Source organism: Onychomys torridus, chromosome 10 (genome assembly GCF_903995425.1).
Source record: "Onychomys torridus chromosome 10, mOncTor1.1, whole genome shotgun sequence".
NCBI lineage: Eukaryota > Metazoa > Chordata > Mammalia > Rodentia > Cricetidae > Onychomys > Onychomys torridus.
The window spans coordinates 8,378,480-8,403,129 of NC_050452.1; the positions used below are offsets into that span (position 1 = coordinate 8,378,480).

The window sequence follows — 24,650 nt, forward strand, 5'->3', positions numbered from 1 at the left end:
GGCTCAAGTGACCTACTTCCTCTAACCCTGTCTCATATCTTTTTTTTTTTTTTTTTTAAATTTATTTTATGTGCATTGGTGTTTTGCCTGCATGTATTTGTGTGTAAGGGGTCAGATCTCCTGGAACTGGAGATGCAGATAATTCCATGTTGGTTTTGGGAATTGAACCCAGGTCCTCTGAAAGAACAGCCAGTTTTCTTAACAGCTGAGCCATCTCTCCAGCCCCCTGTCTTATGTCTTAATAGTCCATTTAGCAGGCAGGAGAGATGGCTCAGAGGTTAAGAGCACTGCTTACTCTTCCAAAGGTCCTGAGTTCAATTCCCAGCAACCACATGGTGGCTCACAACCATCTGTAATGAGATCTGGTGCCCTCTTCTGGCCTGTGGGGATATGTGCAGACAGAACACTGTATACATAATAAATAAATAAATCTTAAAAAAAAAATAGTCCATTTAGCTATGAACTCATGAAATACTTGATGAGATTAATGCCCTTAGGACTTACTCCCTTTTAAAATAATTTATTTTATATTTAATTATGTGTATATGTGTGTCTCTGTGTGTATGGGTATGTGCACATGTGTGCAGGTGCCCACAGATACTAGAGAAATCAGGTCACCCTGGAGCTGGAGTTATAGTGGTTGTCAGCTGGCTGACATGGATTGGGAACTGAACTCAGGTTCTCTGGAAGAGCAGTACATGTTCTTAACTATCTAACCATCTTTCTAGTACCCTTTTCCTTCTTAATAGTACCCACAGTTGGGGAAAAAAGCCTTTTGTTGGGACACTTGATATGTAAACTGTAATAGTGTATGTTGGGGGTATATAAAGATCAGTATGATACCATGTATTTAACAAAGAGTCCATAGTGTACTAGAAGACATGAAAGTATATGCAAATGATAAGAATTGAAAGCAAAATAAAAAGCCTAATAAATTAGTTGTAGATTATAGCAACATTTAGGTTGGACTTTTGGGCTAGTGAGATAGTTCAGTAGGTAATGGTACTTGTCATCAAGCCTGATGACCTGAGTTTGATCCTTGAGACCCACATAGGGTAAGGAGAGAACTAATTCCTGCAAGTTACTCTCTGACCTCCACACATGCATGAGTGCACATACACTAAGAACATATAAAACAATTCTTATAATTATCTTTTTGAGGCTGGGAGGTGGTAGCGCAAGCCTTTAATCCCAGCACTCAGGAGGCAGAGGCAGGTGGATCTCTGTGAGTTCAAGGCCATCCTGGTCTACAGAGTGAATTCCAGGATGGCTAGGGCTGCATAAAGAAACCCTGTCTCAAAAAAAAAAAAAAATGTGTGTGTGTGTGTGTGTGTGTGTGTGTGTGTGTGTGTGTGCATGGTATGGGTTTTACCCACTGAAATATCTTGTTGGCTCTAAATTTTTAAATTTTATTTTCATTTGTGTGTATATCGTGTGTGTGTGTGTGTGTGTGTGTGTGTGTGTGTGTGTGTGTGTGTATACACTGTGGCACATGTATGGAGGTTAGAGAACAATCTCTGGTGTTGGTCCTGGCCTCCTATCTTGTTTGAGGCAGGGTCTCTCTCACTTCCATGAGCTCCCAAGAATTCTCATGCCCTTGCCTCCTGTCTCACCATACTTTACTTGGGTTCTGTTGATTTGAACCTGGTTTTACACCTGTGTGGCAAGCACTTTTCCTACCATCTCTCTGTCTTTGAAGATGAAATTTGGGGACACTTGCTGGGTGTGGTGGCGCACGCCTTTAGTCCCAGCACTTGGGAGGCAGAGGCAGGTGGATCTCTGAGTTTGAGGCCAACCTGGGCTACAGAGTGAGTTTCAGGGACAGCATGGGATATAAAAGGAAGTAGGCTGAGCAGGCCATGGGGGAGCAAGCCAGTGTGCAGTGTTCCTCCACGGCCTCTGCGCCAGCTCCTGAGGAACAGCTGTAAGCTTCAGTCTTCCTCCTGCACCGAGTTGGGTGTGGTGTTATCTCAGCGCAGATGCCATTCGGCTGGCAACCTAAGAGGTCCTGTTACAAGGTGAAGAGATCCCAGATTAGGATTTGAAATGGAAACTTTGGGTATTTAAAACTGCATTGTGGAAGAACTGAGGGAGTATCCAGAGGCGAGGTTTGCCCTTTACTTTTCTGAGGGCATCAGAATCCTGCCATTCAAAAGCCAGGTGTCACATGCCTGTAAGGGAGAGGTGGGAAGATCAGGACTTGAAACTTATCCTTATAACAAATTCAAGACCAGCCTGGGCTATGTGAAACGTTGTCTCAAAGAGGGAGGGAGGGAGGGAGGGAGGGAGGGAGAGAGAGAGAGAGAGAGAGAGAGAGAGAGAGAGACCTTTCCTTGTACAGGATAACTTTTGTGTGTGTGGTAGAAGAGGGAGTAGACTGTCTCATTATCACTGAAAAGTGTGGTTCTCCTTATTCTGCTAGCTCAGATAGTCAGCTTTGGAGAAGGGGCAGTGATGTCAGCAAACATCAAAAAGTATTTTTAGGATGCTCACAGCAAAATCTGCATAGGGAACATTGTGTTTATCCCAGTAAATCATGATAGATTTATTTATTAAAATTCTTTTCAGATTTATTTTATTATATATCTATGAGTATTTTTCCTGCATGCCTGTATGGGTATTATGCACCTGGTACTCTTGGAAGTCAGAAGAGTTGTTGGAGCCCGTGGAACTGGAATTACAGATGGCTGATGTTAGGATTCTGCACTCCTCCGCTGCATGACTGCACATGCGCAGTTAAGTAGCCAAGCAAGGGGTCTTACGTCTTACATTATCCGTGCACAGTGCGGTCATGCAATCTGTGCATGTGTGGCATAGCTCCATAAACCCACATGTGCTTGTGCAGGGAAATCCTTAAAAAGCTGATCACAGTGTTAGTTATTTGGCACTCTTACCCTGCGAGGAAACGTCCCGAAACACAACAAGTCCACAGAAGAGTTTTTATTGAGATAGGATAGGAAGAGACGGTCGTGAACAGGTCTGTGGGAAACACGTGGTCAAGAGAAAGGGTGAGAGACTGGTGCTAAAATGGCGCCTGCTGATAAAGGGTGGGCGTACAGGAACTTACGTGGCTACTCCACGCATGTGCGTAGATTACATGGCTGCTCGCAAGCTTTACACAACCATGCAAAGCCACGGAGTCCTAGTCATGCGAGATGTTTTGACCCGGAAATGGCTATTTTGAACTGGAAATAACTAGGCAGAAGTGTCTAGGTCCTCCAGGCAAGCCCAACTGTGTGGGCATGTTGTGACTCCATATCACACAAGGGGTTGGGGATTTAGTTCAGTGGTAGAACGCTCACCTAGCAAGCGCAAGGCCCTGGGTTCGATCCTCAGCTCCTAAAAAAAAAAAACTGGTCTCAGACTCTCCCCCACCTCTCTCTCTCCCTGCCCCTCATGTCTTTCCACAGGCCTGGCCACGCTCTCTTCTGTTTGCCCTCCCAATAAAGCTCTGATCCTGGGTTTTGTCGTGCCTCGTGACCTTTCTCTCATGGTAACAGCGCTTATTATTTAAAACCAACATTGGTGTTGTGACGAGGCAGGCTCTCCCAGTGCTGTGTCCGGGACCATGTACTGAGGTTTTTTGGATCTACAACTGCCCACTTTTTTCATTTGCCCGGCGCTGGACTGCTATGCACAACACACTGGCTGCCCAGATTGGTGAGTTTTCCCTTTCTGATCCTTCGCCATTTCCCATGACTGTAGCCCGAGATATAGTTCTTGAGTCAGACCCCCAGGGGTCCTTGTGCTGTGTACACTCCCAGCCCTTACCCCTCCCTTGATGAAGGGTTGGGTAACTTGTGCTGGTAATTTATGCTGGTCCACAGATTATTCTTGGGGATGCCCGAGATAGGAGTCTTGGATCCTGTTTGTTATTTTAATTTTTAATTTTTTTCTTTCAGCTGCAGTCATGGGACATAAAGGCTTCCTCCTCTTGGTCCCACTCCTCCTCTGAGAAATGCCTTAAGTATCCCTATTTTACGTAAATATGGCCACATAACAGCTGCTTGAATTCTGTTATTTCACAAGAATTATCCAACTTCTGCCAGTGAATGGGCAAATGAAAAGAGTTACCTTGGGGCTGGAGAGATGGCTCAATGGTTAAGAGCACTGACTGCTCTTCCAAAGGTCCTGAGTTCAATTCCCAGCAACCACATGGTGGCTCACAGCCATCTGTAATGAGATCTGGTGCCCTCTTCTGGCCTGCAGGGACACATGCAGACAGAGCACTGTATACATAATAAATAAATAAATATTAATAAAATAATAATATTCTTAAAAAAGAAAAAAAAGAGTTATACCCATGCTTTTACCTAAGCTCTGGACCCTCCCTTTCTGATTCTCTCTTTCCTGCCCAAGTGCGTTCCTGAACCTGAGGAATCTCTGACTTCAACGAATCTCCGCTCTGTTCTCCAGTACTGAGTGGGCCGCTCCTGCCCAACTCTGGCTCCCACTTCCACTCTTACTGTCGCCCGTGCTCAGCTGCCCTGAGAAGCACGGACAGGTCTGGAAGCAGGCCAGGATATATGCACGCAAATAAGTTTACAGTCAGGACCCACATTGGGATTATAATAATCCAGATGGCTCTCTAGCCAGAGATCAGTTTACAACCTGCCTCCTGGCAGGTCTTCCTAAGGCTGTCCTCACACCAACAAACAATCAAAAAACAAAAAACAAAAGTAATTCAAGTCATGGAATAAAATCCAGCTCTTGTCTTCCAGGGCTTCCCAACATCAGGACTAAACTTAAGCATCTGGAGAGAGGTCCCTGACCCCAGAGGCAGAAGTTTCAGTTGTGGCATTTAAGGTACCATGGGAGAGATGAGAGAGCCCAAGAACAGAATTGCCAAATGCTGGCACACTCTATCCGAGCAGCTGCGTAAGGGCTTCCAGGTCCCTGTTTTAAATGTGTGCTAGAAAAGCCCACATGGGCTAGTGCGTGCCCAGCCCCTCAGGCTGTCAATTGAACCTTGTTCAAAAAGGCATCCAGAGAGATGCTAGTCAGCTGACTGCCCTTGTGCACCTCGAGCATGGGGACATCAACAAAGACCTCCAGCAGACTTCCTGGGCTTGGCCATGGACCACAGGGAACCCAGGATGCAGCATGGGGCAATCCATTTCTTTTTTCTGGACACCGAGCCACTTAGTCCTGTGGGAGTTTTGGGGACCCACCTCTCCTTGTTTCCTATTGCCGGGACAGCCTTACCCACCTCACCAGACCCCCCACTTAATTGTACTTTCAGGGGTACCTAATGGGAAGAGATTTTCCAGCTAAGGTAGGAGCTTTCATGTCATTGCTCCTCCATGTGCCTCACTCCAGACCGGTCAGCAGTGCTTCTCCTCCTCATGCACAGGGACACAGACAGGGTCCTGCTCTCTCTCTGTTCCAGAGGACACCGGGATCCACTGCCTTGTCCCCAATTCCAGAAGAATGAGGTCTCACCCCACAAGCTTTTCTCTTCATGGTTCCCTCTTCTAATTAACTACTCAGCTAATTGTTACAGGACCACCATAGAGCTGGAGTACAAGGACCATTAACATTCCAAAGGTATTTACACCCACAGGCCCAAAAGTGTCTGGGCTCTGCAAAAACAGACTTTAATATAACCATCTATTACTGTTAAATGCTCCCAGCAATTGATCACCTGTGTCTCATGGATGCTAAACTAATAAAGAAAACAGGTGTCTTAAAATAATCTGTCTCTGGGGGCTGAAGAGGTGGCTCAGAGGCTAAGAGCTCTGGCTGTTCTTCCAGAGGACCTGAGTTCAATTCCCAGCAACCATGATGGCTCACAACCATCTATAATGAGATGTGATGCCTTCTTCTGGCCTGCAGACATACATGCAGGCAGACCACTGTATACATAATGAATAAATGAATAAGTCTTAAAAAAAAGCCTATAAAAAAAATCTGTCTCTGAATAGGCTTATCTCAGGTAAAAATTAAAAGCATGTTCCAAATTCTCTCTCTCTCTCTCTCTCTCTCTCTCTCTCTCTCTCACTAACCAATATAAGCAGAGTACTAAACACTACAATGTCATGGTCACCAGCCCAAGACTTTAATTTTCTCATGGCTGCTTCTTAATATGCTTAAAATTTTTAAAGAAGATTTATTTATCTATCTATCTATCTATCTATCTATCTATCTATCTATCTATTTATTTATTATGTATACAGTGTTCTGTTTCCATGTATCCTTGCAGGCCAGGAGAGGGAGCCAGATCTCATTACAGATGGTAGTGAGCCACCATGTGGGTGCTGGGAATTGAACTCAGGATCTCTGGAAGAACAGCCAGTGCTCTTAACCTCTGAGCCATCTCTCCAGCCCTTAAATTTTTTTTTTAAAAAAACAGAAACCAGCTTGAATTCATCTGGACAGGTTGGATCTGTCTCACCAGCACCCTCTCAGACACAAGCAGCCAGAGTCCCAGGCCGAGAGGGATGATGGACAGGTCCAAGGCAGCAGATGACAGCCCACTATCCCAGGACACCTGTCTACCTCAGAAGCCCCCTTCCCTACCACCCCAAGAGTCAACCGATGCCCACCAAGTCATCTGGAAGCAGTTTTTCAGGAGAAACAATGCCCCTGTTCCTGTCTACCTGCTTTTTTATAAGAAGCAAAAAGTCTAGAATATTAGGATTCTACTCCTCCTCCAGCTGCATGGCCAAACACGCGTGGTTCAGTAGCCAAGCAAGGGGTCTTATGTCATCTGTGTGCTGCGTGATTACATAATGTGCGTGGCATGGTCATGCAATCTGCGTGTGTGTGTGTGTGTGTGTGTGTGTGTGTGTGTGTGTGTGTGTGTGGTGTGGCTCCATAAGCCCACATGTACATGTGCAGGGAAATCCTTAAAAAGCTGGTCACAGACTCTTCCCCTCTCTTCTGCTCTCTCCTCCTCTCCCCCCCTCCTCCCTTCTCCTCACATGTCTTTCCAACAGGCCTGGCCATGTTCTCGTCTGTCCCTCCCCTCCTCCCAATAAAGCTCTGATACGGGTTTTGTCGTGCCTCGTGACCTTTCTTGCATGGTAACAGTGCCGCTTATTATTTAAAACCAACAGCTGTGAGCTACCATGTGGGTGCTGGGTTCTTTGAAAGAGCAACATGTGCTCTTAACTGATGAGTTAAGATCTCTTTTAGATCCACCTCTCTGCCTTTTGAGTTCTGGGACTAGAGGTGTGTACCACCATGCCTGGCTCATTATGGATTTTTTTTTTAAGCTGAGGATTGAACCCAGGGCCTGTGCTTGCTAGGCAAGCACTCTACCACTGAGCTAAATCCCCAACCCCTCATTATGGATTTTTAATGCTTTTTCTCACCACTGAACTGTTATGTCTTGCTAAGGATCTAATTACTTAAACAAATCTATTATTGTTATTTTTTAAAAATCTGTTTTATTGTTTTTAATTATATGTACCTGTATATAGTTATGTGCATGTGAGTGCAGGTGCCAGAGGACATCTGATGTGGGCATTTTCTCAACTGAGGTTTCTCTTATCAGGTAATTGTAGCTTGTATCAAGTTGACAAAACAAAACAAATAAATACCACCACCGCCACCACCAACACCCAAACAAACCTGTGACAGCTCTGGTGGGGCAGGTGAACAAAAGAACGTGGGCTTTGCATGTGTTGCTCCTGTCTGCTTCCTGTTCTCAGGTCCCTGTTGATATTGGGAGTGCATCTGAGGAGTAAAGAAAACAAGTGGACAGTAACTTTTACATCTAAGTACAGTTTAAGCGTCAACTAAACTATATGTGTACATACAAAAGGAATTTGAGGTGGGGCGTGAAAATGGCATGTGAGAGGTAGTGTATACTGAGCAGTATTCTCAGTCAATTGTAGGATATCCCCTGGGTAGCACAGGTGAGCTAGCTACCTTGGAGGGGCCCTGTAGGTGGTGCACTGTGCAAAAAGCCAGGGCTTCTGCGTCTGTTGTTGTTTGTTCTTTGGTTCTTTTTGGGGGCCCGCCACCCAGCTCCCAAATAAATCACACATGGAGGCTTATTCTTAATTATGAATGCCTGGCCTTAGCTTGGCTTAGTTTCTAGCCAGCTTCCCTTAACTTTAATTTATCCCTTCTACCTTTTGCCTCTGGGCTTTTCCCATTCTCTTACTTCTATAGATCTTACTCTTACTCCATGGCTTGCTGTGTAGCTGGGTTCCTGGCCCCTGGAGTCATCCTTCCTCTCTCGTTCCTAGATCCCCCTCTCCCAGATTTCTACCTCTATATACTCCCTCTGCCTGCCAGCTGCTCCCATCCTTTTTTGTGTATTGCTATTGACTGTTCAGCTTTTTATTAGACCATCAGGTAATACAGCTTCACAGAGTTAAACAAATGCAGCATAAACAAAAATAACATACCTTGAAATAATATTTATTCTACAACATTTCCTCCTTTTTGTCTAAATAAAAAATAAATAGATTTTTAACTTAAACATAGTAAGATTATATATAATAACTATTATCAAATAAGGATTATGTTCATAATATTCTGTCCATTTGTAGCTAGCATATTCAGAGAAATAATACATTCTATTTTAGTGAATTCAAAGTTTTACACCTAAATTACTTTTCTATCATAACTAAGAAAAACTGCAACTATAACTATCTAGTCTTCAACTCCATCAAAGACCCAGAAGGATGTAATATTATCTAACAACAAAGACATCTTGCAGCCTGGACAGTCACCCAAAGTTCCTCTGCAATATTGGGGCATCCATCTCCAGCCTACAGGTCTAGAGTATCTGGCAGACTTTTCAATGAAGCAGGAATTTTGAAGGGTTGTCCTGCCTTGTTTTGGCAAAGCTCAGCAATCACTTTTCTGTGGGTCCTGCATGTCCAATCTGCACAGCACATTGTCAGAAGTCAAAGGCAAGAACAATTTCTTTGCCCAGTGGTTGGCTTTGCCACAATGAAAGCAAACTTCATAAGGAGTTTCTTCAATGCCCATCAAATCTGAAGTAAATTGGTGCTGCTAGGAACAGATGTATGTCACTGTCATGAAAAACTTTATTAACAACACATTTCAAAGACCATATTCTGTAGGTCTTTGAAAAGTTTGAAGACCATTTATCTATCTAAAATATATCTCTATATGATCTGGAAAGCATACCTATCTATAAATTTGATTGTTATAAATGACTAACCACTAATGTATGTTTTCTGATTATCCTATATAGCTTATAATAACAACTTTCAAAAACTAGAATTTTACCTTATATTTTAAAATAAACTGCATAGGTACAATACCTTAAACTAGAATAGAGAGGTATATACAATATGTTGTAACAAAAATAATCTTAAATTTTTATCAATGTACAAAAATGCTTTAAATAAGAGTAGAAACATCTATATAGTGTAACAAAAATAACTTTACATTTGTATCAATATATTATATTCCCCTAACTGATAACAAACATTCATAACCCACCAAATAACCAAAAACCACTTACACCATCTAACTCTTGAGAATGTGGGCATAATTTTCTCGAAACTGCTTCCTGTTGGCTGTGGGCAAAGGCATCTTTAGGGGTCCCTGAGAAAAATTTGAGATAATGACCAAGTGCTGGAAAACCAACAGTAACCATTGTTGATAGACATCACCTGTCAGGATTCAGGAGGTCTCACCTGACCCAACCTGATCCATATTAACCTGAAGAAATCCACAGCCTCTCATCTCCCATGGGAACAAAACTCCAAAGCACTTTTGATTTTCATTTGACAGATATATTTTTGACTTTTTAAAAGTTAAGGCATTTACTTCAACAGTCCCTCTTTCAATTCCAGGTCTCTCTGCAGCTATCCTTTGCTTTTCAACAGTCAGAAATTGAAAATCAACACAGTAATGTACAGAAGCCAGACTCCGTGTGTATTTCCCATCTTACATGGCTTTTTTCTTTTACTCTCTCTTTAAAAACTTTATTTTAGAAACGATTTTTTCTATGACTATACCTCTTTCGTTTGCTTAAACCTATGTACATTGTTAAACACATTGTAACCTGTTTAGAGGTTTTTTCCATCTGGACCCCTTTTATTATAAGTCTTTTATTATAAGCAAACTTTTAAACTGCTAACCTGCACCTGGATTCTCCACACTCAGCTCTCAGCTGCCTCTGCCAGCTCCTGTGGTCGTGAAAGCCAAGGGGCTGGTTGGAGGTTTGCCTGACCAGGAACTGCATTCATCCTTCCTACAGCTCTAGAATGCTGATGCTTGCACTATGGCAGGCATTTTTACTTAGTTTTTTTGTTCCTACTTCATGTACTGGCTGCTCAAGAGCTCACTGACTGGCAGAAACTGTCTGGCTGAAACTCTTAAAGGAGCCTTTTTAAAAAAATGCTTTCTTGGTCCCTATGGAAATACCAGCCCATGTTGAAGTGCCAAAATGTTGTTTCTTCTTTGGTTCTTTTTAGGGCCCGCCACTCAGCTCCCAAATAAATCTCACACAGAGGCTTATTCTTAATTATGAATGCCTGGCCTTAGCTTGACTTAGTTTCTAGCCAGCTTCCTTTAATTTATCCCTTCTACCTTTTGCCTCTGGGCTTTTCCCATTCTCTTACTTCTGTAGATCTTTCTTACTCTTGCTCTGTGGCTTGCTGTGTAGCTGGGTGGCTGGCCCCTGGAGTCCTCCTCCTTCCTCTCTCATTCCTAGATCTCTCCGCCCAGATTTCTCCCTTTATATACTCTCTCTGCCTGCCAGCTGCTCCTATCCTTTTTCGTGTCTTGCTATTGACTGTTCAGTTCTTTACTAGACCATCAGGTGTCTTACACAGGCACAGTAACACAGCTTCACAGAGTTCAACAACTGCAACATCAACAAAAGTAACACACCTTAAAATAATACTCTACAACATGCATCCTCACATTCTAAACCAGTTTTGCCTTAGGAAACAAAACTTATTTTCCTCTTTCATAACGCTTAACAAGTTTATGTTATAGATTGAGATTTTCAACTAAGTGAGGAGACCATGGATACGAAATTGAGAAATAAACAACAAAGAAGAAAGTGCTATGTAGAATAGCATTCATTGTTTTTCTGTATTGGAGAGAAAATACCCATTTCTCGTGAGTTCTGTAGTGTGAATGGGCCCCTGTAACAAGATGGATTAACACAGGAAAAGCAAGCAGATGTTTATTCTTTGTGCATTCACATATATGTTAGAGATACCTAGGAAACAAGTACTGCTCAGAGATGTCCATTTGAATTTCAGCAAAGAACTGTGCATGTTTGATTAGTGAGAAGATAAAGGATTCAGTGGTTTTGAGTGCTGGAGATGGCAGTTTGTGGGAAGGCCAATAAATGAAAGGTTGAGGTTGGCGGTAAAGCTTGGTAGTACAGATTCCTCTGGTGGCATCCTCAGACATGAGGGTCTTAAAGTTGTGTTAGTGGTTAACCTTTGTTCTCCATAGTCAAAAAGTAGGGTAGGAGAGTCTCTTTTGTATTTGTGAATTTATGTCCTGCAAACAAAAGTGAAGAACTCTCTGCCATTAGCTCATTTATCTTTATGCTAAAATGGTATATTTTGGGCTGGTGTATTCTACTATGTTATTCTTTACAAATTTGTGCATCTGAATGGGTCTTACATTTCTTTCTTCTGAAACTTTATTAGTTTTATAAACAATCTTTTGAGATTTATCTCTAGGCTTGTTTTTAACCCATGTGTAATTGTAAAATGTTTAATTTCCATATATTGAGGGAGAATTATTGTGGTATTCTGAATGTAATTGGCCCCCATAATCTCATAGAGAGTGGTACTATTAGGAGGCATGAGTTTGTTGCAGTGTGTATTGCCTTGTTGTAGAAAGTGTGTCACTGTGGGGCGGGCTTTGAGGTTTCCTGTGCTCAGGATACTGCCCAGCATCCCAGTCGACTTCCTCTTGCCTGTAGGATGTAAGGCTCTCAGCTGTTTCAGCACCACGTCTGCCTGCATGCCACCATGCTCCCCACCATGATGATAATGGACTGAATCTCTGAGACTATAAGTGAGCCACTGTAGATGTAACCATCTTCTTAAATAAGAAACACAGGGCTGGAGAGATGGCTCAGCGGTTAAGAGCACTGGCTGTTCTTCCAGAGGTCCTGAGTTCAAGTCCCAGCAACCACATGGTGGCTCACAACCATCTGTAATGAGATCTGGTGCCCTCTTCTGGCCTGCAAGCATGCATGTAGACAGAACACTGTATACATAATAAATAAATAAATCTGGAAAAAAAAAAAAAAGAAACACAGATCCAATTGCAGAGTTAAAAGCCACAAGGTCAGAGCAAGAACTGAAAACCTTACCCTTCACTGCTTCTGCTGTCTTTCCTCTCCGCAAGAGAGCTACTTCTGTGTGTTTTTTCTTTTTATAGACTTTCTGTTCTGCTTTCTCATTGGTTGTAAACCCAGCCTTGTCACTGCCTGTCTGTACAGACCTCCAGGTCTTCTATGGTTGGTATTGAGATTAAAGGCTTGTGTCGCCATGCTGGCTGTATCCTTGAACATAACAAGAGATCCACCTAGCTCTACCTCCCAAGTGTTGGGATTAAAGGCGTGCACCACCACCGCCCAGCTTCTGCTTTGGCTTGCTCTGACCCATTTTTTAGCCACCATTTTTGGCTCTGTTCTAGTGGCTGTATGTTCTCTGACCCCAGATAAGTTTATTTTGGGGAACACACAGTATTTTGGGGGAACACAATACCACAAGCCACTCCAATGAAATGTTTTACTTTATAAGAGTTGCTGTGATCATGGTGTCTCTTCACAGCAGTAAAAATCCTAACTAAGACAATTGTGCTAGCAATTTTTCTGTTACTGTCTTCTAGTTTAATTTCATTGTGAACTGAAGGCATACTTTGCATCATTTATTCCTTCACATTCATTATGTTTTTGTCCCAGAATGTAGCCTCTCTTGGTCAAATGTTCAGTGTGTACTTGAGTAGAATGTATTCTGCATTTAGATTAATATCCTGGAAGAGTCAATTAGATCCAGTTGATTAACAGTGTTCTTCATTTCAGCTATGTTCTGCCTACTGGATCTATCCATTACTGATAAAAGATGTTGAATTTTTCAGCTATAAAGTTTATAGTATATTAATCTATTTCTCCTTGTAATTCTCAGAATTTGTGATGTGCATGTTTTGCAACATTTAAAGGACAGACCATAAAAGTAGATAGATCACAGTAGAAGACCCAACTATACATTGTCTATAAGAAACCCACTTTAGGGCTGGAGAGATGGCTCAGCGGTTAAGAGCACTGGCTGTTCTTCCAGAGGACCCAGATTCAACGCCCAGCACCCACTTGGTGGCTCACAACTGTCTTTAACTCCAGTTCCAGGGGATCTAACACCCTCATCTGGCCTCTGCAAGCACTGCATGAACATGGTGCACTTATATACACGCAGCCAAAACATCCTTATCACATAAAATAAAAATAAAATAAATGAATCTTTTAACAAGACCAGAGCAATGGAAGTTGTCTGGTATCTAGAAAGACATTTCAGAATATAAGAGGGTAAGACAGGTAAAGGTTCCTCTATTTTGTATTCTTGCTGAGGCCATTTCATATTTGACTAGAATTTGTTCTCCTTGACCAAGAATCCCATGGAAAATTACCCAACACTGTTCTAAGGACCAAAGGTTCCCCAGCTAACTTATCTCAGCTTCTGTTAAACTGCTTGCTTCTGCTGAGTAAGATGCCAGGACGTGGTTTCTACCTTCAAAAACCCCATGTTCTAGACACTTGGGGCTAAATCTAGGCCCCTAAATACTTAGGTGCAGCTGGTTGGAGTAATGACTCTTATTCTGCTTTCAGCTGGTTATAAACTGTGTCTGAGGGGATACCTATAACAAAATGATGATAAGTAGAGTCATTTCTCTAGGAGAACATAACATCTCTTAACATTTGTGTGCTGAAAAACAGAGCAGTAAAATAAAACCTGAAAAAATGCAAGCCATAGATGAATTCACTTCTTTCTTTCTTTCTTTCATCTATTTATTTAATTAATTAATTTATATTTATTTGTGTGTGTGTGTGTGTGTGTGTGTGTGTGTGTGTGTGTGTGTGTGTGTGGTTTTTCAAGACCTGGAACTTGCTTTATAGACTGGGCTGGCCTCGAACTCAGGAGATCCACCTGCTGCCTCTACCTCCTAAGTGCTAGGATTAAAGGCATGTGCCACCATGTCTGGCAATGAATTCACTTTTTAAAGTTGGAGATTCAGTACTTCTACTTGGAAGGAACAGATCTATCAGACAGAAAATCAGTAAGGATATCTGTGGGAAGCCAGCTGGGAGATGGGCTCCCACATTTTACCCCAGGGTGCTCTTGAGGAGCGAGGAATAAGAGATTTAGATAGAAAGATAGAGGGGAGAGAAACAGAAGCACAGGAGAGCCTCGGGAGGGCCTGGATCCTTATCCACCGGCCCTTCTGTCTCTTCTAAAGGGCTATTTATAGGAATGCCAGGGGGTGGAGCAAAAGACCTCCCCTAGCTCAGCCTAGTGCAGACCCTTCCAATCACCTAGAAACCATGCATATGGTCAAGCCATCTTCTAACACAGCTCTTCTGGGTAAAGCAAGCTCAGATCTCACTAGGAAACCTTTGTGGACCTCCATAGATATTGTTGAATCAAACAGTATGACTAATCAACCACAGCAAAACTGATTATTAGAGAAACTTCGGAAGTGGATGGAGAGATGAAGACATGAAACAGTGCAGTGAAACTTACATGGTGCTCTAATGGACGGTACACTAAGAGTAACTCATGTGCAAACTAGAAACTCAGGTAATGATGGCAGTATTGGTTCCTACGCTGTAGAAATGCAGAGCATGGATTCGGATGTTGATGGAAAAGCTGTGTGCTAGAGCAGAAGGTAGTCTATTGGAACTTTAAACTCTTCTCATGAACCTCAAACTGCTTAAATTAACCTAATCAAAAATGCCTTTGGAACTCAGTGGTTTCTGAATGTGTTCTATACAGTGAAAGCTTACTGCAAAGCTGTGTTTTGTCCACTAGAGCATTACAGGAGCCGAGTTTGGCTTGTTTTCAGCACTGTCTTCAAGTACTGTTCTCTTCAAGGAGCTAGAGGTGGTTACTGGTTGTATGTAAGTGTGAATTGGTAGGAGACTGATTTGGGTCCTTATGAAGACAGGTCATGTACTTGATACTTAAACAGTTTACTGAAAAAAGCTATCATTGCCTTGAGTTTACACTTAGGTACTCGTTTATTTAAAAAATGGACAGTCCTTTGTTTACCTCCTGAATTTGAATTTTAGCAGAGCTCAGACAGGAAGGTTCTCTCTATAAGATGTCTGCTCAACTGGGGCCTGGGAGATCCTCTTCCAAAAACACCCCTGCAGATGGCCAGCAGTTTGGTTCTGGTTGTTGACTGAGAGTAACTCTCCATTAAGCTGTGTGTTCTCAGTGCCTGCATGAGCAAGTCTCTTGAGAAACGTTGAGTTTCCAAAAACATGAGCCAGAAGTTGGTCAGAGCATCACTTCTGCTTTTTTTTTTTTTCTGCCTTTTTTTGTGCAGTGCTGTGGACTGAATTCAGTGTCTCAGTGTCTGTATGTATGCTGTGCATATGTTATATTACTGAGGCACAACGCCAGTTCCCAATTCACTTAAAAGTTTAAGACTTATTTCTTTATTTTTATGTGTTTGAGTATCTGCATGTATGTGTGTATATGTACATGTGCATGCCTTGTGCCCAAGGAAGTCAGAAAAGGGCGTTAGACCCCTGAAATGGAGTTATGAATAATTGTGAGCTGCTATGTGGTTCTTTGTAGAGGAACCAAACCTAGGTCCTCTGCAAAGAACCCCAGTGCTCTTAATTGCTGAGCCATCTCCAGTCCTCATTTTTGAAAACGGACTTTGCTAGAGCTGTTTTGTATTCACAGAAGAATTAAGAAGAAAATAAAAGCCCACAAATGCCTGCTGCCCCCCCCCCCTTCTACCCTCCCCCTCCCCCTCCCTCCCCACCAGGTTTCTGCTTTAACACCTGAACCACAGTGCTGTCTGTTACAGTGGATGAACCAACATGTCACATGCCACTAAGTCTGCAGCCTAGGGTCATTCTGTGGTTTTGTTTCTTTGTTTCTTCTTTAATCCTGTTTTTTTGAGACAGTGTGGCCTTGACTTGCTGTGTAGAACAAGCCTTCTATGAACTCAGAGATCCATCTGCCTCTGCTTCCTGAGTGCTGGGTAGGATTAAAGGCGTGTGGCACCACTCCAGATCATTCTATGGGTTTTGATAGGCATAAAGATATGTAGCTTTAAAACTTCTCAAGAATAGTTCTATTGCCCTAAAAATTATCTGTTCACCACTCCTGATCTTGGTCTCTCATAGCTCACAGGCAGCTACTGTGCGTCACCCACTGTGCTAGACTACAGGGATTAAAGGATAAAAATTGGAACATAGTCCTTACACTCTTTTGTTTTGTCTTTTTCGAAACAGGGTTGCTCTGTGTAGCTCTGTCTGTCCTGCAATTCACTCTGTAGACCTAGCCTCAGACTCAGAGATCTGCCAGCCTCTGCCTCCCTAGTGCTAGGATTAATTCAGGGCTTTCACACAGATCTTATTTTAGCTTGGTATAGTGTACAGGCCTACAATCCCAGCACCTGGGATTATAAGGCAAGGGGATTAGGAGTTCAAGGCCAGCCTGGGCTATATGAGACTCTGTCCTAATAAAACAAAACAAATATAGATCTTACTTTATATAGGATACCTTCTCTGAACCTTCAAACCTGGGACAGGGGTATCCTTCTAGACTTTACAATAAATTAGTGGTATTTATCATTAGTATAGAATAACTGCCAGGCCTACCTAGATCTTGCTGAAAAATGTAAATGCAAAAGTGTAGGGAATCAGTCAGGCATAGTGGTGCACACCATTAATTCAGCACTAGGGATTGTGGGTTGTTTTTCTTTTCCAGACAAAGTTTCTCTGTGTAGCCCTGGCTATCCTGGAACTCACTCTGTTGACTAGGCTGGCCTTGAACTCAGAGATCCACTTGGCTCTGCCTCCTGAATGCTGGGGTTAAAGGTGAGTGCCACCATGCCCAGCTCTAATTATGTCTTTAATGTTGAGTTTGGAAAGTTTTTGCATGTTAGATACTAGTGCTTTGTGTGTCTTCACAGTTCAGACTTTCTTTCAGTTTTTGTATATGTGCTACAGAAGCAAGCTTGTGCCTCCCTTCCTCCCTCCCTCCCTCCGTCCCTTCTTCAGAGAAAATGCTCATTTTGATAAGTACAAATATATCAGGTTTTCTTTTTGACTTGTGTCTTTTGGTTGTCCTGCCGTCCCATACTTTGCATAGTCTTAGATCCCAAATGTTTTCTTACCTATGTGTACACTTCTAAGAATCACAGTTATACATTTGTATGGGTTTGCGTGCTTATTTTAAATTTAATGAAAGCTGTGAGATTTACAGCTTGAGAGGCTTTCTTGCTCTGGTACTTAGGCGCCTTTTAGAATTTGAATCCTATATCAGAGAACTGTAGTAGATGCTGTATGTGTAGATCATCTCAAAGGTCAGAATCAGTGGTTGAAAGAGACTCGGAGACAGTCCATGTCACTGTCCTGAGTAAGGACAGTAGGACACTGGAGACAGTCCATGTCACTGTCCTGAATAAGGACAGTAGGACACTGGAGACAGCTCATGTCACTGTCCTGAGTAAGGACAGCGGGGACAGCAGGACACTGGAGACAGTCCATGTCACTGTCCTGAGTAAGGACAGTAGGACACTGGAGACAGCTCATGTCACTGTCCTGAGTAAGGACAGCGGGGACAGCAGGACACTGGAGACAGTCCATGTCACTGTCCTGAGTAAGGACAGTAGGACACTGGAGACAGTCCATGTCACTGTCCTGAGTAAGGACAGTAGGACACTGGAGACAGTCCATGTCACTGTCCTGAGTAAGGACAGTAGGACACTGGAGACAGTCCATGTCACTGTCCTGAGTAAGGACAGTGGGGACAGCAGGACACTGGAGAACTGTAAGGGCAGCCGCCGTGTTTGTCAAGAGAACAGCGGGGAAGACATGCTTGACAGGAAGAAGCTGATGTGGTGGGCTGGTGGCAGAGGACATCCCCGAGCCACAGCAGCACTGAGGCTCTCAGAAGAGACTGTCTGGAGCATGCAGCTATGGGGATGGTAAGCAGGTCCCTGCTGTGTGAGCTGCAGTGTGGGAGGCAGGACATTGTCAAATCAGAACTGAAAGATAGGCCACGATCTGGTTTGCTGAGCGTGGGCCTGATGCTCAGTAGTTCTCACATCCACACATGGAGCCCATTGCTTGTTTATTCATTCAACAATGTATTTTTATTATTTCTTTTATGTATATGAGTATTTTTTCTGCATGTAATGTCTGTGCACCATTTGCATGTCTGGTACCCAGGAAGGCCAGCGGAGGGTGTTGGACACCCCCCCCCCCCCAGACTGGAGTCACAGACAGATGTGAACTGCTGTGTGGGTGCTGGGAATTGAACCCTGGTTTCTCTGGAAGAGCAGCCAGTGCTCTTTACCTCTTAGTCATCTTTCCAGTCCTCTGTTTACTTTTTATAGTAAACATTTTCCTAAGGCTCCTTTCATATCCTTACAGCAAGTTCTTATGTAAGTTTGTGAGGCTGGAAGATGGCTTGGTTGATAAAGTGCCTGATATTCAAACATGAAGAGCCAGATGTGAACAGCCAGGCACAGCAGCGTGCATCCGTGACTCCAGTGTCTAAGTGGTGGTCATGCTGGTACAAAGGTTCCTGCAGCCCATTGGCCAGCCTAGCCTAGTCAGTGAGGTTGAGGGTTAGGTTAGGTTGAGGTTGCCTCAAAAAGTAAGGTGGAAACTGATTAAGGAAAGTACCTGACATTGGCTTCTAGCCTCCACGTGTACAAACATGCATGATCACTCCTACACATGCACACACACATACACCGCACATGGACACACACACACACTATATATATATATAGTTTTTTTGTTTGTTTGTTTTTTTCGAGACAGGGTTTCTCTGTAGCTTTGGAGTCTGTCCTGGACTAGCTCTGTAGACCAGGCTGGCCTCAAACTCACAGAGATCCACCTGTCCCTGCCTCCCTAGTGCTGGGATTACAGGCATGCGCCACCACTGCCCGGACACTATATATATTTTTTGAACAAATATATATGGCATAAATGTAAATGAAAATAATTTGTGATGTTTTAAGATGTAACTATTCGAGCATTATTGTATATATATGTTTGCACTATATGTAGAATCACAACATATAGCAACAAAGGCAGTTAATATACAGCTGTGCTCTATTGGCAGCTCATATATTTTAAACTCAGCAATGATTTTCCTAAATGTTAAACATCCTGTCTATAAAGTGAAAACCTACAAGCTGTTTTTGTTATATTCCTGAAAAATTTAGTGTTTATTAAAACTGTTCAAAAAGCACTTTCTCACGTAAACAAAGTTAATTTTTAGGCTCTCGTGATTGTAAACAGGTTTCCTCAGTGTCATGTGGGGTGTTGCAATCATGTGACATGGGTCAGTTTTAAGCAGGGGTTGGCCCTACTTCCTGTCCTTGGATAGTCCATAAGCTGAGAATGCTTTTTATACTTTCAGTTGTTCAAAAATGGGAAGAAAGCTGAAACAGAGCTTACTAAGACTTTTCTTGAATTAAATAAAAACTGATATTAAATGAGAATTCATGACTTTGAATTCAGTTCAAAGTCAATTCCTTTATTTTCCAATTACATTAAAATTTGGATGAATTGACTGTAGTTCAAGATGTTGATTGAAATCCAACCAAAATAACTTTTATGTCATAAGGCACAGTTATATCAGAATAGATTTTGTTTTTTAAAGACATGTTGTCCTGGAATTCACTATGTAGCTGCTAATCCATGGGATTGTTTTTATAGGTGTGCATCACCACATGTATCTCAGAATAGATACCTCTTGGTATCATGAGGAAAATGATACAGACCATCTGTGTTGTAAAGCAAGATGCTAATAGAAATATTTAACTTACAAAGTAACTCCCCCATCCACTGGGGGACTTGCCATATAGCTCTAGCTGTCCTAGAAGTTGTACAAACAAGCCAGCCTTACTTTTGACTGTTCACCTGCCTCTGCCTCCTGAGTGCTGGGATTATAGCCTTGAGCCACCAAGGCTAGGCTTTAAAGTAATACTCTTATTTCGAGTCACAGCTAGAGATTTTGGATCTGTTGTCTGGTAAATAGGTGGTAAATGTGTTGAATTGTAACATGGAATGTAATCTATCAGAAAGTTTTGATGTTTGCCGCACAGCTTGTATATTAATAGAGAAATGAAAAGCAGCGTGCCTCTAGCTGTACTGCCTGGCAGCACCCTTTGCTCTTACCGCTGGTGTTCCTGTGTTAGTGACAGCTTGAGGGTCCAACTGATAGGACTGTGGTATAAATTGATAGTTGTGGTCTGGAGAAGAAATGCCCTCCAAAGGCTCAGGTATTTGAGCCCCAGGTGGTGGTACTGTTGGGGAGGCAGACTGTGAGAGTCTAGAGCTGTGCCTTCCAGTCCACTCTCTCTGCCTTGTCCGTGTAGATGAGAGGCTGTCTTTCAGCCTGCTGTTCCTGCTAATATGTCTTCCTGGCATGATAGCCTGCTACTTCTCTGGAACTATAAGACGGAATAAATTTGCCCTTCCATAAGTTGCTTTTGGTTATGGTGTTTTGTCAAAGCAGCAGAATATTGTGGTACGTGCCGTTGGAAGGTTGCTGAGATGGCATACACAACTGAAAGAAGACCTGCAAAACCAGAGCGCTGGGCACCATTCTACACAGAGCCTCAAGACTGAGAGTACCTTTTGTCTCTGCTGAACCTCCTCATCTTTCCTTACCCTTCTCTTCTTTCCATTTAGCTCCACCCTCCTCCTTTTCTTCTATTCAACTTTGTGCCAAAAAGTTCAAGAAACTGGCTGTCCACAATCCCAGTCCCACATCCTTCTGGCACTAAAGCCCCCAAGGCCAGGCCATTTGTTCTAAGTGGGAAGCTGATCTAGACCCCGTGCACAGAGAGAAAAGAGGGCATTCTGGTCTGATCTGATGCTCCCACCAGCAGCCTCTGTGGCCAAGTGAGAACCGTGGTATAGCAAAAGAAGGTGTTGTGATTTCCCACTTTACCTCAGCTGTGCACTCCTCAGATCTGGCTTTCTAGGGTTCAGATTTAGCTTTGTGTCATAATTACCCATGTGCCCAGCCTTTGTGGCTCCTTATTGCATATGTATAATCGTCTCTTGAGTTTTGGCACACTATCTACACTGTCTTCTCATTTTTTCCCCCTAATTTTCCTGTTGTTAAACTGAACTAGTTGGATAAATTCTAATAACAAACTTTTCTCACTTGAAACAGCTAAATCTTCAAAAGAAATGATAGTGATAATTAGTCTCTGAAGGATAGTGAACTAAGCAATTGTAGCTAATCCTTAGGTGGTGACATTTTGTATCATTGTTGGTAGAATGTGCCAGTTTGACTTACTATTATTATTATTATTATTATTAGTGATAGTGATGCCAGTATCTACCTGTGTAGTCTGTTATGACAGCTAACCAGGTGTCTTTGTTAGGGTTTCTTTTTTTCTTTTTTTAAAAGATTGATTTATTTATTACATATACAGTATTCTGCCTGTGGGCCAGAAGAGGGTACCAAACCTCATTACAGGTGGTTATTAGCCACCATGTGGTTGCTGGGATTTGAACTCATGACCTCTGGAAGAGCAGTCAGTGCTCTTAACCTCTGAGCCATCTCTCCAGCCCTTTGTTAGGGTTTCTATTGCTGCAGTGAAACACCATGACCAAAAAGCAGGTTGGGGAGGAAAGGGTTTATTTGGCTTACACTTCCACATTGCAGTCCATCACTGAAGGAAGCTAGGACAGAAACTCAAACAGGGCAGGAACCTGGAGGCAGGAGCTGATGCAGAGGCCATGGAGGACGCAACTTACTGGCTTGCTTCCCATGGCTTGCTCAGCCCACCTTCTTATAGAACCTAGGACCAGCAGCCCAGGCATGGCCCCACCCACCATGGGCCAAACACTCCCCCATCAATCACTAATTGAGAAAATGCCTAAGAGCTGGATCTCATGGAGGCATTTCCTCAGCTGAGGCTCCTTCCTCTGATGACTCTAGCTTGTGTCACGTTGATACACAAAACCAGAGAACAATGGCTTAACAGTTAGGACTCTGGTTCATTGAACTTCATGGAAAGTCAGTGGCTTCTCTATGATCAATACTTCTCAGTGCTTCTGTCTACCATGTTGTTTTTGAAACTGGAATATGAGTTTCAATAGAATAGATGTGAAAACTCTTTGAAAGTAGAGTACTGTGCAAACTTAAGATACTTTTTAAAAAAATTTACTTTTATTTTATATGCATTGGTGTCTTGCCTGCAGGTAAGACTGTGTAAGAGTGTCAGATCTTGGAGTTACAGACTGTTAGCTGCCATGTGGGTGCTGGGATTTGAACCTGGGTCCTTTAATGTATAGCCCAGGCTGGCCTCGAACTCGTGCTCCTCCTGCCTCCGCTTCCTTCAGCAAATCGTACCGGTGTGCGCCACCACCACCACCGGCGATACTTTATCCTACATTTAATATACTTATAGTTATGTCTCAGTTTGGCTTCTGCTGCTGTGATGAGCACCATGACCAAAAGTAACTTAGGGAGGAAAGGGTGTGTCTGGCTCACAGATTGGACTGAGGGAAGCCAAAGCAAGAACCTGGCAGCAGGAACTGAAGCAGAGACATGGAAGAGTGCCACTTCTGGCTTCCCCTCCTGACTTGCTCAGTTGCTTTCTTAAACAACCTGGGACCACCTGCCTGCAGTAGGTTGAACTGCCCACAGTAGGCCAGGCCCACCTCACCCCAATCTATCATCATTTAAGAAGCTAACCCATCATGGCTCACGCCTTTAATCTCAGCACTTGGGAGGCAGAGGCAGACAGATCTTTGTGAGTTCGAGGCCAGCGTGGACTACAAAGAGAGTTCCAGGGCTACACACGGAGAAACCCTGTCTCAAGAGGAAAAAGAAAAAGAAAGAAAATGGAAAAGAAATGACCCCACAGGCTAATCTGACGGAGGCATTTTCTCAACTGAAGTTCCTTCTTCTCTAATGACTCTAGATTGTGTCAACATTGACTAAATATCCAACCACACATCTAGTTACTGTGTTTTCTTGAATGTTAGAGTAGAGAACCTAGCTTCAGTGGTAGTTAAGGTTTGAAAATATAAGTAAAGCATAAGGTGGCATACAATGTCAGTAGAATTACTGAGCTTTTTGACTGATATAGATAGGCTGCAAAGTTCTAATAGGACAACTCATGGTAGCATTGTAGCATGTCATACCAGGTCTATTGACAATAAATTATGTAAGATTTTATCAGAGAACCAGTTAATTTGATTTTTTTTGTTTCATTGTTTAGAATAATTTTTATTTCCCCACTATGAAGCTGGATATGAAAAAAATTACAATTATCTATTTTATATGCATGAGTATTTTGCCTGAGTGCATGTATTTACAACATGTTCATGCTTGGTGCCTGTGGAGGTAGAAAGAGGGCATCAGATGCTGTGGAACTGGAGTTATGGACAATTGTGAGCTGCCGTGTGCTTACTGGGAACTGAACCCGAGCCCTTGGCAAGAATAGCAATGCTCTTAACCTACTGAGCCATCTCTCCAGCCATCTGAAACCGGATGTTTAAAGTCACCTCCTTGTTTGGCATTTGAAAAGGGAGTACTGTTGCATTTGTGCTATACTTGTCACTCATTTTCAGTCTTATCACTTGATGGCCTTTTGAAACCTAGTCAGTGAGTAAGATCAACCAGAACATGCTCTGTAGTTAGGTAGCTGTCTGGTTATCCACCAAGTTCACAGGTATACTGCTTCTTCTGTTGTCTTTGCAGTCTATTGCATCTGCTGACATGGATTTCAACCAGTTAGAGGCCTTCTTGACTGCTCAGACCAAAAAGCAAGGTGGCATCACCTGTGAACAAGCTGCAGTCATTTCCAAGTTTTGGAAGAGCCATAAGTCAAGAATCCGAGAGAGCCTCCTGAACCAGAGCCGCTGGGACAACGGACTGCGGGGCCTGAGCTGGAGAGTCGATGGCAAGTCACAGTCAAGGCTCTCGGCTCAAATACACGCCCCTGCTGCCATTGTAGAGTTGGAATTTGGGAGGAGTGGACAGGTGAGCTCAACTTCAGTTTCCCTTCGTAAATGTTGCCTTTTCATTACTGATTAGTCCATACATTTATTTTACTTTTGTTTACAGTGTTTGCACGTACACTAATCCTAAGGTCATTTTCAGGGGTAGAATCATGTGAAAATTTGGATATTCTCAGTTACAGACAGAGTCTAAAAAGCAGCCCAGTGCTCTTGCAGCTGTCTCAGAGAGCAGAGTTGGGCAGGCACAGAGGCTGACAGTGCAGACAAACTCTCCTGTTAGCTGTGTGTTCATCTGCTATGGGAGGAAGTGTCCTTAATATCTCAGCCACGTCAGTGTTTGTTCCTAAAGACCTAGCGTGCCATCTCTGACCTTAGCTCACGATAATTTTCAGTGTGATCTGATTGTGTCCAGTGCTGCTTTTCTTTGAGTTTCCAGTCATTTCAACAGGTGAGTTTAGTGTCTGTGGTTTTTCTTAAAGCTACTCAGTCTCTGCTC

General features: G+C 42.9%; 1 protein-coding gene across 3 annotated transcripts in view; it reads left to right on the top strand.

The window, feature by feature from the left end:
• The window catches only part of Commd1 (copper metabolism domain containing 1), a 120,817-nt gene that overhangs the window by 19,233 nt on the left and 76,934 nt on the right, over nucleotides 1-24,650 (top strand). For 2 of the 3 annotated variants that reach the window (XM_036201321.1, XM_036201323.1), the window contains exon 2: nucleotides 23,895-24,176. In XM_036201321.1, coding sequence (XP_036057214.1) covers nucleotides 23,895-24,176 — 282 coding nt within the window. Of the gene's footprint in view, nucleotides 1-3,410; nucleotides 3,661-23,894; nucleotides 24,177-24,650 lie in introns of all 3 variants that reach the window. The other variant, XM_036201322.1, reaches the window with a different exon arrangement.